General features: G+C 41.9%; 1 protein-coding gene across 2 annotated transcripts in view; it reads right to left on the bottom strand.

The window, feature by feature from the left end:
• ARHGAP18 (Rho GTPase activating protein 18) overlaps positions 1 to 16675 on the bottom strand; it is a 100722-nt gene that overhangs the window by 61782 nt on the left and 22265 nt on the right. Inside the window, exon 1 of one of the 2 annotated variants that reach the window (XM_040598887.1) lies at positions 6755 to 6934. The exons of the other annotated variant lie outside the window; for it this stretch is intronic. Within the exon in view, the coding sequence (XP_040454821.1) occupies positions 6755 to 6834 (80 nt within the window). The 5' untranslated portion in view covers positions 6835 to 6934. Of the gene's footprint in view, positions 1 to 6754; positions 6935 to 16675 lie in introns of those variants that run through there. 2 annotated transcript variants of the gene reach the window in all.

Raw genomic sequence — 16675 nt, 5'->3', positions numbered from 1 at the left:
GGCATTTCATTCATCAGAAGTTCAGTTACATTCCAGTTTTGCATAAAATCTGCTTGCTTATAACAGCACATCTAGTAATACATTGCATATGCTTCGTATCATCTAGATTTGTACACACATAAGCAAAAAAAGGCAAAGCCCATAATTAAAATGTTCAAAAGGTCTTCATGCTTCACATTCCTTGTAGCTAGACAAGCATGACATCTCATTCTATGTCATTAAAATGAAAAAGAAATTCTGCATATAGGGCCCTGATTTTCCTCTTTTCTGCTATGTAGCTCCACTGATTCAGCACAGTTATCCTCATTTTATATCTGTTTAAGGGCCTGACCCAGAGTAAAATGAATACACTGTTTTCACTGACAGTAAAGGGCACTAAACCAAATCTACATCCATGACATAGAATAATCTAGATCACCTAGTAAACTGCACTTGTTGAAATAACATTGTTTTATCTTACTGACAGATGCTAAATGGATGCCTAAGTGCAAGAAACAGTGACCAAGTCTACATAACGAGGACTGCACTGAAAAAGAAGAGCTTGAGCATATCTAGGGGTCAGAAAGAACATGCAACCAAGTGTGCTCCACCAGGATGCTTAGAAAAACTAGACAGTTTGACTGCAATATCTACAACTGGCTGAGGTGGTAACAGGCAGCAATGAAGTTATTTTACCTGTATAGGTGACACTCGTGAGACTGACACTGAAGTACCACATGTAAGTCAGGCTGGAGTGTGAAGGAGAAGTGAAGTAGCAGGGCAAGTGTAAAGAAGGATGCTGAAAATTCTGAAGAGAAGTGTCACAAAAAGGTTTTTCAGACTAAACAGACTCAAAGAAAATTATTTGCTCCGTCCCAAGATAAAATTGAGCAGCAGCTTGACAATAGGTAACAGGCACTAGGAAGGCTTTTTAATCCATTGGAAAGACATACAAAAACCAAAGGCAGGAGCAAGATAAATTCAAAGAAGAAATAAGGTGCAAACTGGTGGAAGGGGGAACCCCATGAAGCAGGAATTCAGAATCAAGGAAATGTTGGGATACCACAACTTGCTGTCAGTAGATTAAGTTACTGGGATGTAATACATCAGTAACTAAGCAACACATTAAGGGTCTGCAGTATACTATGTATTTGTACATGCATGAAATACAAAAGACACAAAAGCAATTCTAAATAAAGCAACTTAATGCATTGTTGCCTGTCAGCTCTATCTGAAGGTGTTGGAAGGCATCAGACAATAAACGATATTCAAATTAGCAGGCAAATACAAGGCAGGAAAGATTTTTCTAATGCATTTAAAGACTCTGTTCATGTAAAGCCTGCAAAATTAGCACATAAAAAGATTGCTATGAATTTGTAAAGTCAGCCGCAGTATGATAGATCTTTGCTTTACAGAGGCAAAGCAACACATAGAAGGTACTGGGCTGAGCCATCCACACTGGCATCACAGAAGATAGGTTACAGGGGTTAGAAACAACAAATGCTGTGATGGTACGGAGAATCTGGCATCTGTGCTGTACTAGCAGACTGCAAATGAAATTGCAAAAGGCTCCACCAACTTAAGTCAGTTGTGAGTAATCAGCTTTTGAATTTGTTGCTTGTACACTGAGCATTACATGTATCCCTCGCAGTGCTTTAGTCCTTCATACTGGATTTCACTGGATTTCAATTCCAAGGGTGAGTCACTGCTGGGAAAAGAGGGGGAAAGGAATGAGAGCTTTTTCTCTCTGAAAGAACAGAGATGGAAACTGCCCTTGAAAAAAGGCATGAATGCATGCTTACTACTAGATTTCTTCTTGGCTATTAAGTCTTCAGATTAAACTGAGCAAATATTTGAACAATGAATAAGGCAGATTAATCTGGTAAAACAAGAATAAACTCCTCTTGTATGTGTGATTTTTAACGTCCATTATGGTCAACATTTGAAAAAAATTCATATATCTTGGGCAATTCATAGCAGAGGTCTTTGTCATTTTTCCAAGCTCAAAGGACATCTATCATGTGCTTTCTTTGTCAGGGAGATCAAACAGCAAAGGAGTGATTTAGACCACAGCTGTCTGTAGAAAACACCAAGTACTTTATGCCCCTAACTTGTCACCCATCCCCACAGTGAATACTAAATACTGAGTTAGTAAAGCCCATATTTACAAAGACATATAAAGATAAGTATTTTGGTGTATGCAGACTTACACAATAACCCACAAAAAAAGGCACTTCTCTACAATAGAACCTAACTGAGTCCCCTGGTTTCACTGCCACCCAGATCCAAACTTCAGCTGGCATCTCCCAGTCATGTGGATTCAGTAATGAAGTGGGATGGTGAAACTTGTGGACCACAGGCCCTGGCTAGCAGGTGTCACTTGAAAGAGGAGACCTGAGGCAGCAGCAACCTTCTCTCTTACAGTAGGGGAGAGTTACAGCACTCTTTCCAGAACTGGTCGGGGGTTTACTTCCATCTCAGGGAAGCTCAACTCATTGTTCTCATTTTGCAAGTGACTACTGGCAAACAAAACACAAGATTTAAATAGTGCAGATAAGAGCAGATGCATATAACTGCATGGCCTCTGAGGAGGAAGAGCCAAGTCCTAGGCTCTAAGAAATGCTGGAGTCCTTCTTAACAAGTCATTAGTTAAGTAATTAGCAGTACAAAGATTCACAGGCCCTTTAGGAACATACGATGTTAAACAGGCGCTGGCTTGCAAAGCCTCAGAACTCAAACTGGTCTTCCTATGTAAGTTGAAGAAGTATACATGAAGTGGCAGCAAAAGTGCACGTGCTGGCTCCTGGTGAGCAAGCACACTGATTCACTGGAAACAGATAGAGGGAGGCTGTGACTCACATGACGAGTCCAGTGCAGCACAGGAGACAATACAGAGTAACAGCACCTCAGATAGGAGAAAGGTATGGAGAGGAAAGCAAAGCCAACCTCCAGTGGCCACCACATTTAAAATCATTCATCTATTACTCAGTTTGCATTTTAGGTTTGGCTGTTAAAAATACTCTGTAGCAGAAGTCTATTTCCCTCATGCACTGGTATGCATGCAGTTCATTCTGCATGCACTCTGTATGCATTTACTTCTAGTTTTGCTATATCCTATTCCCCATCCACTGAATACTCCAGTCTTGATCTTAACCTTATACTCACATTAAAAAAAAGTTTGGTACACACACACATATATATGCATGCATACACACACACATTCACTTACTCTACAGGACAGAAATAGTCCTGTAAAGGACTCTGGATGGCATTTGACTGCCTGAGGGTAAGCCCACACAGCCATATAAGAGGACTGTTGTTATCTGAAATGCCTACATGTGGGTGGCAAATGTGACACAGGACCTGCTGTCCTTTCTGCCACAGTAGATGGGAGTAGAATTCCCCAGCAAGGAACCTAAATGGCACTGGAAGCCTACGCTTAAGGGTGTGGATTTCATGCGCATGAGGTTGACATGCCTACAAGCAGTCACTGATACAGGGTCTTGGACTGAAACCTGTTTGATTCACTCGTACTTTCCACAGTCCATATAACAACAAATGGTTTAATGGGAAAAACAAGAAAAAAAATATTTAAAAGCTTGTGCATGGACATCAGAGAGAAAAGGACAGCAAAATGCAAGCAGCATGACAGCCAATACAGCACCAGTGGATTTAATGGGTTAAAACTGGGAAGTGAGAAAACTGAAGCGATATGGAAAAAGAGAGCTACTAAAACTGGATTTGATAGTGGGTAATCTGCCTTTGTGATTTCTCTAAGGAAGTTCTTGAATAAATACTTAGGTATATTACTGAAGTCACCCACAATCAGTATCTACACTATATGAAGATGTTATCTTTAAACAGTTACTTTAAAGTAAAATGTAAAATAAACCTCTCTATGGCAAAGAGGACAGCTCTGATGCTACTCTGTGCATCCCCACTATCAAGGCAATATTCCTAAATTGTCAAACTTGGAAGTAATCGCACCAAGGCTGTTCTAGATTTTAGCCTAGTAAACCAGTGGTAAAGCAAGCCTTTCCTAAAGGAAATATTTCACAGCCTTATTGTGCCTTTGAAGGGCCAAGAAAACCCCAGAAAAGTAGCTCAGCAATCTATTAGATCAGTAAAATTCTCAAGTCTTATAAAGCAAGACTTCTTGTATGCCTGAATGAAAAAATAAATGGTTAGGAAGTATAGCCCTTTCCTAAGATGCCACTTTGTTTGGAGCACAGTCAATGTATTGCTTTTTCCAGGATGTACCAGTGCCACGCTTCCCCAACACTGCAAAGACAAAGCAATCTCTAACACTTTGAATGGCTATGAAAAGAATAGTTCGACATAGTTTCCCTATTAATCTTTCCAAAAGGGCTGCTTCCTCACAGCTGGCACTATATTACACTGGCTTCCTAATATTCTGATGCCTGTTAAAAATCTGAGTTTTCAAATTAGCAGAGATGCTGACCTAGATACTGAAAGTTGCTCTCAGTTATTTTTTGAAAAGGCAAAATATGGTCAATATCACCCCAGTAGTAATATGCAGCATTTGGACTGCAGAACTAGTGCACTTGCACACTGTGCAGAGCATAATGAACTTATTTCCACAAAATATGTCCAAATGGTACAGGTTTGGGCATTATTATCAAATATCTCTGCACTTGGTAGGAATGTTGATGAAGGAGGGAAGTAGTTAGAAAAATGGGGGGAAAAAATCCCACAGAATGTTACAATGTTTCACAAAAGTTTCCTTGTTTATTTTTAAAAAGACCAAAAAGTAACAACTGGCCATTCTTCTCCCTCCCTGCCCCCATGACATTAATATTCCCAACCTTTCTCACTTCAGAAGGGGGAAAACACTAGGGATCCAGGGTAGCAAGGAACAGATAAATCAGGACCACGGAGTTGAGATCCTGGTTAATGAAAATGGGAGAGACAGGACTGAAACCCAAATTCAGGGTGGTACAGCAGAGAGGCAGAGAGGTGTCCTTTAGGATCTTAATCTTGATGATCTATGTGGCAAAATGTGCATAGCGCCTGGAAAGCCGCAACACTGCCAGGGGTGGAACTCGGGCAAACTAACTGTGGGAATCCCCTGTCCTGTGCAGCTTTAACATACATATTTATTGTTATAATTAAAGAAATGAGACTGCTTTTCACATTTATTTCCCCCCCGCACTCCCTTAATCCCACATCAGAACAGTTTGTGAAGGATCACCATTACTTGCATGGCAATGTCTCAGTTTACCCAGGAGGCTGTCCCCAGAAGCAGCTGAAGAGGAAGAGGGATGATGAGATCACTGCTCCTAACGCTGTAGCATTAGCATGAGACACAAGTTTCTAGGACACAGAGGGGCCCTCATAACTGTGTTCATGCATCTGGGGTCTCGGAGGGTTAAGAGCAACTGCAGCTTACAGCCATGTATCCAGGCAGCCCCACATTAAAAGGGGTGAACCAATCTTAATAGTCTACAGGTGCACACCTCCTTATTCAGAAATTATCCCAAGGAGCAGGGAAAGTGGTTTTTATCATGCCCTTGCTCCATGGGAAGTTTGAGGAGAGGTACAAAGAGTAAAAACACTACAAATCATAACAGAGAATGTGGTGGATTTTTTGATTTCTTGCAAAAAAGCACACATTTTGCATTCAGTAGTAAACAACTAGATCTGCAGTGCCCTTATATACGTAGCTAAGATGACATCAGGACTTAGAGCTGGGTTGATAAATAATGTTACTTATGGGGAAGGAAGTACCTCAACAAAAAGAAAGGAATGGCTTTGTGGTTCAAAGACGGGGTAGGCTGTATTTCTTAGTTCAGTTCTCGCCTCTGCCATGGACTCTCGGTGTGACACATCAGTTATCTTTTGTCCCGCGTGACACACTGGACTTCCTTTTACCTTCTTTTAATCAGACTATAATCTCTTTGATCAGACACACTCTTCCTGTGGACACATGGAAGCAGCGTGCCGGTTTCAATACCTTCCCAGTTTCAGCTGGCTTCTCAGCGTTAAAGTCCTCTCTTTATCAATGGGACATTTGTTGACAGTTTCAGCAAGGAAGAAGCAAGACTGAATGGGCCATAAAGACAAAACTCTCCCTTCCACACAGCAGCCTCTCTGGTCGTGGCAACAGAAAAGCCAGTAGTGGTTCTGCCTGTATCAAACACATGCCGTGAGGCCTCAGCCTTCCTACAAGTGAAGCTGGCTTCTTTGCCGATTGTCAGTTTCACCTTCTAAGCAAAACACAAAGTGCTTTAAAGAGTTTATCTCGCCCTTACCTGCACCCTCCTTCCGTTTACCACATTAAAAAAAAAGAAAATAATAATAATAATGCAAAGTACAAAACAGTAAAGCACTAAGAGGTTGCATGAAAAACTACACGCCACATCCCGCAAACTGCCTGCTCCCAGACTCTGGGGTGCAGCTCCCCGCGAAGCACCGGGCAGCACCCCGCGGGGCAGCATATCCCCCGCCGGGCAGCACCCTTCGGGGCAGCGCTGCCCCGGGCACCCTGCGGCTGCCACGACGTGCGCAGGTTGCTGGAGAGAGAGGTGACAAAACCAAAGGAAAGACCGTCGGGGAGGACGCGGAACAAAGCGCAGAAACGGGGAAACCCTGCCGGCCCCGGGGCGGAGAAAGCCCCTCGCCCCGCGCCACAGCTCCCGCCCCGGCCGGCTCCGCTCCCCCCCGCCGCGCGGCCCGCAGCCCCCGCCGCGCGGCCCCCGCCCGCACCTGCCGCCCGCACCTGCCGCCGGGGCGGCCTCCCCGCGCCGCCGCTCACCTGCCGGGGGCGTCGCCGCCGCCGCCGCTGGGGTGGTAGGCGGTGAGCACCACGCCGCGGGAGCCGGACCGCCAGTTCATGGCGAGCGCCGCCGCATCCCTTCTGCGGACGCCGAGGCGGAGCCGGGCGGCCCGGCCCCGGCCCGGCGCGGCCCAGCCTCCCGCCGGCAGCGCGGCGGGGCAGGGCCGGGTGACGGCAGCGCTTCCTGCGGCCCGGGGCCGCCACCGCCCTCCGCCGGGCCGCGCCCCTCCCCCCGGCCCGGGCACCGCCGCCCCCGGCAGCGGCCGCTCAGCGGCGCGGCGGGACCGAGCGGCCTCCGGGAGCGGGTGCCGGCCGCCCCGCCTGGCGTTAGACGCCGCGTTAGGTGGTGCCGCTGGGGTTGTGTTAAGGCATTGCAAGGAAATCGGGCAGCTGGCGAAAAGGTGCCGCGGCTTCGGGCCCGAGTAGGTGAGCGGGGCTGCACACGCGAGTTGCGGCTCCCGTAGGGGTGGCGAGCGGGACCGCCGTGTTGCAAACGCAGCGCGGCGGCAAGAAAAACATGAAACGTGTTCAGCGATTGCTTTGTACGTTGTCCCTTTCACTGGATCGCAACATTACTCTGTGCTTGGTTTAACTTTTCATATACAAAAATGGTTTATTTTTTTAATTGCAAGCTCTCGTCACAAAAACCACGGCAGCTGATAGCGTCGGCCGAGGACACGAGGTGACTGAGCCGCCTCGGAGCTGCTGCGCCTTAAACCAGCCGCCATTAGCCCCAAGGTCACGCTCTGCCAACCAGCGGGAGCCAGAGCAGGCCGGCCTTGGCGGCGGGGACAGCGGCAAGAATAGCAGCAGGGACAGCCGCCTCAGTGCCTTGGCACCCGCCGATGAGATGGGACTCGCTGCCTTGGTATTAGTTTTGAATTGGTAGGCAGGATCTGTAACACAACACACAAACCTGTGTTTTTTCCTTCCACGGCAACTATAAGATAACCTGTAAATGCATATATATATACAGTTTAGGTTTGTCATTTGTGTCTGCATTCATAGAAGTATATGATTTGAATTATAATTGCTTTGTGTCACAAGTGACCAGATCAATTTTGGTATGAGTTTAACTTGCATTTCATTTTTCCTTTTAAAACAAACAAAAATCATGCAACTGCTTTGCTTGCAGTTAAATATCTGAAATCTGAAAAGTTCAGTACCAGGCTATGTGAGGTGTTGTGGTGTGTGCTGCTATGAAGTTCACTTACTTAAACCATCGTACACCTAAACCAGAAAGCTCCATGCAGTCATGGGTGAGCCATGCATTTTTCTGTGCAGCACAGAGCTGCCAAGCAGGGGTGGCACAGAAATCTCGACATAAGGTCACTGTGAAGTTGCTCCCAGCAGAGAAGCAAACAGGAAGAACTTTCTGTCGTGTCTGAGCAAGACCAGTTTGTCCTTCAGTGTCCTTGATGCTTACAGCTGGTGAGTTCACGGGTTTACAGTTTGCAGAATTCACAGGTGATATTCAGACATAACTGAATTTTGTCTTTGGCTTAAGCGGATAATTTAATCCAGTAGGTTTCTTCTTAAAAGGGTGGCTGTCTGCAGAAGGCCAGACAGGACATTCACGGTTTCTTTAGAAAGGGTAATGTCACCATGAAATTTTGAGAAGAGCCCCAACATTACAAGCACAGGAAAACTTGGCTGACATTCAGCAGACCAACCACTACAGAAGTGCCTTTTCACTTCTTGCACCACCTAAGGTCAACTGCTGCCTTAGTTTTAAGTTCATATAAAGAATCGAGGCTAGGCGTGAGTTTTAAGTACCTCTTCCATGGCTTCCGTAAGATGTTTTATCTGTAGGCAGCTGGCCAAAGTGGTTTGGCTAAAATATTTTTTGTGTTTGTTAGTTTTTAATCAAAACTTTTATATTAAACTTTTTTAAAAATAAATAATTTATTAAAAAGTAGGCATTATTACAAACAGATAAGCCTTGCATACAAATTAGCAGAAAGAACCGGCTCTATTTTAAACTATGTGGATGTAAAAAATTTTTAATATTTACAGTGCATAGAAAAGAGGCTGGTGCTGCCCCATCTCCCCAGATGTTCTCCGTCTCCAAGGGGAATGGGTAAAAGAAAAGAAACAGCTACAGTTCTGCTTAAGCAATGGCTCAGTAGCATGGCTACAACAGCCTAACTAGCAATATGCACCAAGAGGAATACACTGGGATAAATTATCTGCATGTACCTACTCGTAGGCACACACACAAAAACAAGGATGTGAAACCACTGCAAAATTTAGGACTGTGAAAAGATTTCCCTGTACTCCCCCTGCAAAGGCACAGCAAGCTCTACATCTCAGACTGTATCCACAAGGCAAAAATTGGTCTAACTTCTCACATAAACACACAAACAAGACCCTCTGTTTTCACTGTTCACTTTAGAAGTACATCAGCATGAGATGAGAAAACATGCTATTAATGTCTGTCAGGACAGCTATCTGCTAGTGCCTTTGGCTCTTTCTTTAAATGCACACGTGGTTTAATTATCGAACAGCCTATGCAGAATGCAAAGTTCTTTTCTGAGGGATCCAACCTTTTCCTTTTAAATTGAACCAAGAAAATTGAACGTGTAAATACCAGGGTCCTTAGGACCTGACCATTTCTAAAATTTCAGCTAATGGGTTGTATGCCAAATACCCCATTAAGTCATAAAACTTCCTTTAAAGAATAGCTAAAAAATAACAGAAAGAAAGGTTAAAACATTTAAAGCGTTCCATGTTTAATAAGTGCTTTCCAAAGCCCTTTGCCCGAACTAAATATATATTAGGTGCTGTAAGAACGAAAAAGTAAACTACTTTTTCTTTGACAAGCATCTTAAAACACATTGTAATTAAGGCACACCATAACATGCTGCACTGCCGTTGTAAGAAGAAGAATGCAGAAACGAGATGTAGCCAATGTAGCATCACCAGGGACTGCTCCAAGAAAATGTAACTGCAAATGGAGAAGGGGAAGAACCTGCCTTGTTCACGGTGGGGGTGGGGGGGGGAGTGTGGACATAGATTAAGAATGGTAAAACTCAGAATGACTTTGTACCAGTCAACTGGAGAGTAAGAAAGCTTTTGTAAGTATATCACGAGGAGGGTGGGAAAAGGAGCTAGAAAGAACTAAGTTCTATTATTAAATGAGAGTAGGGATTAATTTATTCATAAAAACACCAGAGATACTGATTCCTTTCTTAAATCTGCCTTTAACATGAAGCGCTTCAAATGTGGAAGTGGATTTAGGAGCTTAACTCTAGGCACACTTCTTTTCTTTACTATGTTTGACAACTTGATAGGATCAAACGCTGTCCTGTTACGACAGCGTAACACCAGCACAGTTTTCTTTGATGAAATTCTTCCTGATTTACAGTGCAGCCAGCTAGACAATTTTGACCTACAGATGTATTATTGCTGTAAACTGACGTGAATATCACCACTGCCTTTCACCAGTGTACGTTCTGCCTAAACCGACTTACAGTCAATAATTGCTGAGTTTGCAGTTAGTGCTCATGCTCTTAACAAGGTACAGGCATGCCTATTTGGAAAGTAAGGTTGTTCGTAATCAACTAGATAAGAATGCCTCATTTGAGGCACATAGGCTTATGTGATAAAAGGTGATATCATTGAGAAAGGAGATTACAAATCAGTCTTTGTTGCTACAGAATCCAGACTCCTTCAAAGAGTTTAAACATTTAGATTAAGATGCCATGCAGTGCCTTTACACCTAACATAATCAGTCACCAGAGCCAAGCAGATCACGCAGGGTTCTCGTGCTTAATGCTGTCTTTACAAAACAATGGCTAAAAAGAGAACTTCTCAGCAGTACCATCCTTCATTGCTGCTTTACAGGGTTTGAATATGCATGTGTTCAACATATGCTTTTGACTTCTCACTGCAGAGCAATTTTTTTCCTTTTTGAAGTTTTCCCAATAAAAACATAAATCACACTGATTTTCGTATTTTGTATAAATATATGATTAGATATTTTATATAGGTGATGGGTGATTTTTCACATTCCACGTTCCTGATGATGTGTCAATTATAAGCAGGTAGGTAAAAATGCAATCCTCTGAGAAGCACTGGCTTGAGGAAACAGTAACAGGTCAGCTTACAAATTTGAATTCATAGGCTGAATTCAATGGCAGTAGATGGATTTATTCCTGCTGAGGTTCAGAGATCCCTCTGGAATCAATGCTGGAGCATTTAGACAAGCAGTGCAGTGCTGCAGTGAGAGTACAACTGTACTTCAGGACTTCTGAAATACGTTTTAATGCAAGAGAGTTTAATCTTTTCCCTAGCATTATCTACTGTAAAGTTTGTGCAGATGGATTTGAAACTGAGCAGAAAATGTCTCATCAACTCACTCACCTAATTCACATTCAGATACTAAGTAGCAGCACTTCCACTGTCCAAACTGTGCTTCCAGGGTTCCAGCTAGCAGCCAGAAAACACATGAAATGGACAGGTTCATAAGATGACATCTAACCCTTATTAAGCTCCACACTTCATTATTGGGGCACTCCACTACATAAAGAACCACACAGGTGAAGTGTTCTGCAGTCATTAATAACAAACAGTAAAAATGATACAAAAAAGAATATGACAGGTTACATACTCAGGGTATGATTTCTGTTACTTAATTCTTGATGTCTACACCCATGCAAGTGATCTTATGCTCCGTTGAAAGTCTGTTAAAGAAATGCACTTTTAGAGGGTGAAATCCTCTGATCTATGTTAGACCTTCACTTTAGGCCATAAAGATGAATCACACTCTAGAATCGTCTGTTTATTTCTGCTGACTAGAAGGGTTGGTCACATGCAGATGTCCACATCTATCAGAGAAGCTCCACCTTTAATGCTTTCATGTTGGCCTTCAAAATATGGAAGACACAATGTTCAGTTACAGTGTGCACCATATAGCATACACAATGTGGAGTAGTCACTACTCTGAAATGTATAGTACTGGTATGTAGGAGATGTTTCAGACCAGCTTACATATCCCTGAATATCAAAGATGGGGATGAAGTCACACACATGTACACAGAAAGCAGACTTCTACACAGAAAGCTGGTAACATTTTTTGCTACCCAGCACATTGTGAACATTTGATATGGTCTAATCCTGAAATGTGTATCCTATATTCAAATTTTCATAGAATTTTTTATGGAAGAAAGATTTCCAATGCTATCAGGAGGCAGCTCAATATGTGGGGGAATTTAGCAAGACACAATTGGCACAGAGCAACCACAAGGACATGGACACAGCTAGGAGAACTGATTTCTGTTTTTTCCCGGATTTCTGAAAGTTCTCACCTTCTCCCTCACAGACCTCCACATTTGTATTTAAACAGCTGATTTGTTTCCCATAGCAAAAAGAAAAGAAGAAAAGAAGAAAAAGGAAGGACATGTCTTACGTTCCTCTTTCCTTGCAAGTTGCTCTAAAATGTATCTGGTGCACTCTGGTGGCTGCTTCCGTAATTCTTAATTCAATGACTGCAAAAGGTGAAACAGTAACTATCGATGCTGGTTTGGGGATTATCCATACAAAGACTAATGAGCATGTGAATTTATTCTGGTTTATCTAGTTTTATTTTTCTTGAATGCACCCCCTGGAGAAATTCAGATCTCGCCCATTGCAGCTCATCTGCTACCTTACATAAATCACAGTGGGGGCTGAGTGGTTGAGGTTCTCATCTGCTTTATGTTTTTGCTCATGGTCAGACAGCTGCTGAATTTTACCCAGAGGTATATCAGTTTCAGTAGTGGTAATTTATCCACGTTTATTTGTAGTGTGACCTTGCACAAACTCTCACATCAATTCTTGCTTCCCTTTCCCTATCCATAGGCAGGGCAAATAAGATCTATTTATGAGAATTATTTACCATATGTTCAATTACATTGAAAGGTATCAAAAACGCAGCACATCACTTCCTGTTACATCACTATGTTTACTTTCTTTTGGTGTGTGACTTAATAGGGATAAAATGGCATGGATTTCTGTATCCACAAGCACAGGGAACATGATTAATCTAGTATGCTTTGCAATGTCTCTACATGAGGTATAGGACGTTGAAGAAAACTGATTACCATAACTGATGTTTCATGCCACTTTTGGAAAGTCAGCATGAATGTTGGTGACTAAGGGATTTTCTCTGGTGACTCTGAATACCCCCCTTCTTTTCAGCTAGTTTTGATACAATTTTGGTTTTATAAACCATGACTTCACATATGCCACTAATTATGAAAAGACAGTGCATTCTCAGAACATCATATGGCCTTGGCCCTTCTTAAGTGTCACATAGATGTGGTGTACACTGAATGCATTCGCTGCATAGATAGATATACTCTTCTAGCATATGAAAATGAAATCAAGATAAAAGAAAAACTCTGGAGCATGGTTTCTCATGTTCCTGTTCAATCTTGTTTTACATTTATACCAGGCAGCTGTATAACCCGTCCAAAAGAGTTTTTCTGGATTAAACATGCTATGTGTTTTCTTCAGAGAGAGATCTTCTATCCCGACTCTTTCTGCATCTGTTTCAATTTGAATCTGCATCATCCTTGTAGACTCTTTCTGCACCTGTTTCAATTTGAATTGATCTTTCTTGAGCATGATGAGGGCCTTGATCTCTGTAGAGCAACTGGGACCTTGTACTACAACACAAATACTCTCCTGACTATATCACAAGCACAGTATTGTGGAAAACACTGTCTTTTCTTATGGCTGCTTTTCACATTGGTGCTTGCAGTCCTATGACTGATGTGAATATTTGCATGTATGATACAGTTTGAGCAGATTTGCTAACCAGTTTGCACATTGAAGCACACATAGGAAGCTCATTCTGGAATTTCTTATGAGGAGTATGGGGGGGGGGGGGGGCATTCACTTTGTTGTTATGAGAGTGGTGTCATATGAATGCCAGAAATGCTGAGTTTGTCTCTTCTCTTGGACATTGCAACTGACACCAAACCCACTGGAGAGGCAGGAGTGGAGAAGATACCTGTAAGTCACAACTCCACCTCTCTTCTTTATCTCAGGAAGTGAACCCCTATATCCAGCATTTTGGGTGTAACTAAATGGATGAACCAACCAGCTGAAGTTTGAAGTGAGATGGAGATGGTGCTATCAATTGTGTACTTGAAGATAAATATATAACTTGCTGCTTTAAAAGGCAGGCTGTATCCATCATTCAGGTTTGCCAGCTACTCACTCTCCAACCCCAGCTTTAGATCAGGTTTGAGTAGGGGCTGGGATAGTTTTCTTTGGTCTACATCTACCTAGGGAGTTGAAACCACGCTTGCTCTCATTCATGTTCACTAAGTCAGCCTGCACAGTCACTGGGAGCTCTTCTCTTCATTACCCTTCTAATTTTGCTATTGCCTGCAGGTTTGATCACAGCTGAATTGGCAGCACAGAAACATCTGGTGAAGTAAAACACAGAGCAGCCACAAAGGAGAATAGTGTCTTCTGAGTTTAGGGAGTCAGAAAAGCTCATGAAAATTGTGACAAAATTGTAAACTGAGCAAGCCAGAGCTACCCAGAAATGTCGCTACGAGCTGAGAAGAAATGCTTCAGAACAAAGAAAGGAACAATTGCATGAGTCATGGGCTGCAAGAAAGAAAGCCACTTCTCTGTAAGGGCTTTGAAACTGAAGATTACCCAGTAAAACTTCAACACAAAGCAAAATATTTTTAGTTCTTTCTTACTGACAAAAATACTCATTTTGCATCATTCTCTTTCATCCCAAACAACTCTTAGAAAAATGTTCCCTTTTCACGTATTTTACACAATGCAATCAAATTCAGACACCCTTAATATGAAATATTTCAAGCTGTCAGTGTTATTTTTGCTATTTTGAATTGAAACAATCTTCTGAATTCCACATGAATTTAAAAAATGGTTCATGACAACTCAGAACTGCATTTTCCTTAAGTTTAACAAAAATCCAAAAATAGGGCACCATACTTATACCACGTGTGAAATCCTGATTCTGCTTTTGAGGTTATCCATACAAAGACTAATGAGCACGTGAATTTATTCTGGTTTATCTAGTTTGAAAAATATCATATTAACGGGACAATATCTCTTAAAACCATGTCTGTAAGTATCAGAGATAAATGAGAAAGGAGGAATAGAAGTCTCCACATTCTTGCTTCTTTTGCCTTTTTCATCAGTTTACCAGGCCCATTTCTGTTATGCCTGCATTCTGTAAGAAGTCATCAATTAACACAACAAAAATATTTTCTGCATCTTTTGAATAAACTAGCTTTGACAGCAACACTTAGCACTTCTAATCTTGAATTAAATTTGAATATAAGTGTATGATATTTGGGATTGGAAGCTATTTTACAATAGCACTATTGTATCAAGGACTGGTCATGTTTTAAACACAGAAATTCACAAATCTAAGCTGTAAGAAAAAGAAATTATTATTTGTACTATTAGTATAAATAATTATTATTATTTGTATTATTAGTACTTCCGGTGCTTTTTATTTGCTCTTCATAGCTATTCAAAAGTAACTCTCATAACAACTCATGGAAAATTAACGTGAATACTTACGCAAAAATTTGTACAAGAAATAAATATTTGAGGTTTTGTTCCTTTGTGATTGAAAGCAGCCAGTGAGAAAGCTGAAAAAATACCAGTCATACAGCAAGAAAAATAAAAACTCAAAGCACTGTTATGTCTGTACTATAGTACCATGTACCTAGCAGTAACTGTAAAGTTCATGAGTATTTCTAGACTGTTGCATAGCCAAACACACTAGTCACAAATAATTTTTGAAAAAGCATCACATTTGCAGCCTCTAAGGCCTGTCCTCTAATGTGACAATCACAAATGACTACATTTAATAAATCACTTGTTCCAGCTAATTTACTCATCTCTTGACTGCAAAGAAATTGTGACTGACAGGTTTGTAGAGCAAAGTTCAGACAGAGCTACAGAAATACAAAGCAAGAATACACTACCAGCGCTGTGCATTTTGGAAGCAACTACAGATGTTACAGAAGGCTAAACTTGACATTTGCCTACATCAGGATATCATCTGTGTAGTTTCAGCAGGAAAAACATAATGTTTGCAGTTCACTTGGAAGATATTCACACAGAAAGGGTATTAAGTTCTAGCGGTTAGATTTACTTTGATTTAATATAGTATCTTATTATTTAGTAACTCATGCTATGTACAATACTGTTCACCATATGTCCAGCAAAAGAAAAAAAAAGGAGAGAAGCTGAAGTATCTTTCAAATAAGAATGTACATGGGGAAAAGCAATATAAATGTATGTAAATGTAAATATATTTATAATATATAAATATTATGAGGGCATCTATGATCAAGTCTCCTGAAATTTCAATCTATGAAATGCAGTTGTAGCTTCACTGGGAGAAATTAATACGGTGACGAACAAAATCAGAACAAGGGTGCACGGCACAAAACAGCCAGAGAAGTGGGGTGGTTTGTGGAGGAGGATGCACATGTGTACCCAGCAAGAGGGAAGAGCACTCAGGGAATGGCTCCAAGCCATAGGGCTGCCACAGGGAAGTGGGGCTCCAAATGAGCAGTCACAACATGCAGCTGCATCGGTGTTTGGTCTTTGACAAGAAGCCATCTGATACACTTGGCTAGTGCTCTCAGTCAGGGAGGGTTACATCCTGGCACTTGAAAGTCAATAGAAATGGTGTTACTAACTTGCATCGGTGGAAGTATGCATTTTCCACAGGGACAGAAAGCAATTCCTAGGATCAGGGAACACCACCCCTTATACATGGTCATGCATTTTTACTAAATACAAAATCAAATTGCCAGAACGCACTATAATCTGGTCACTAATATTTCCATCTGAGAATGTATGTGAATCCATCCATCTCTTATCATGGGACAAATTGTCTAAATACAA

The sequence above is a fragment of the Falco naumanni genome, chromosome 6, assembly GCF_017639655.2.
Source record: "Falco naumanni isolate bFalNau1 chromosome 6, bFalNau1.pat, whole genome shotgun sequence".
Taxonomy (NCBI): domain Eukaryota; kingdom Metazoa; phylum Chordata; class Aves; order Falconiformes; family Falconidae; genus Falco; species Falco naumanni.
The sequence above is the reverse complement of the archived record's forward strand: the minus strand, read 5'-3'. Positions and strand labels throughout refer to the sequence as shown.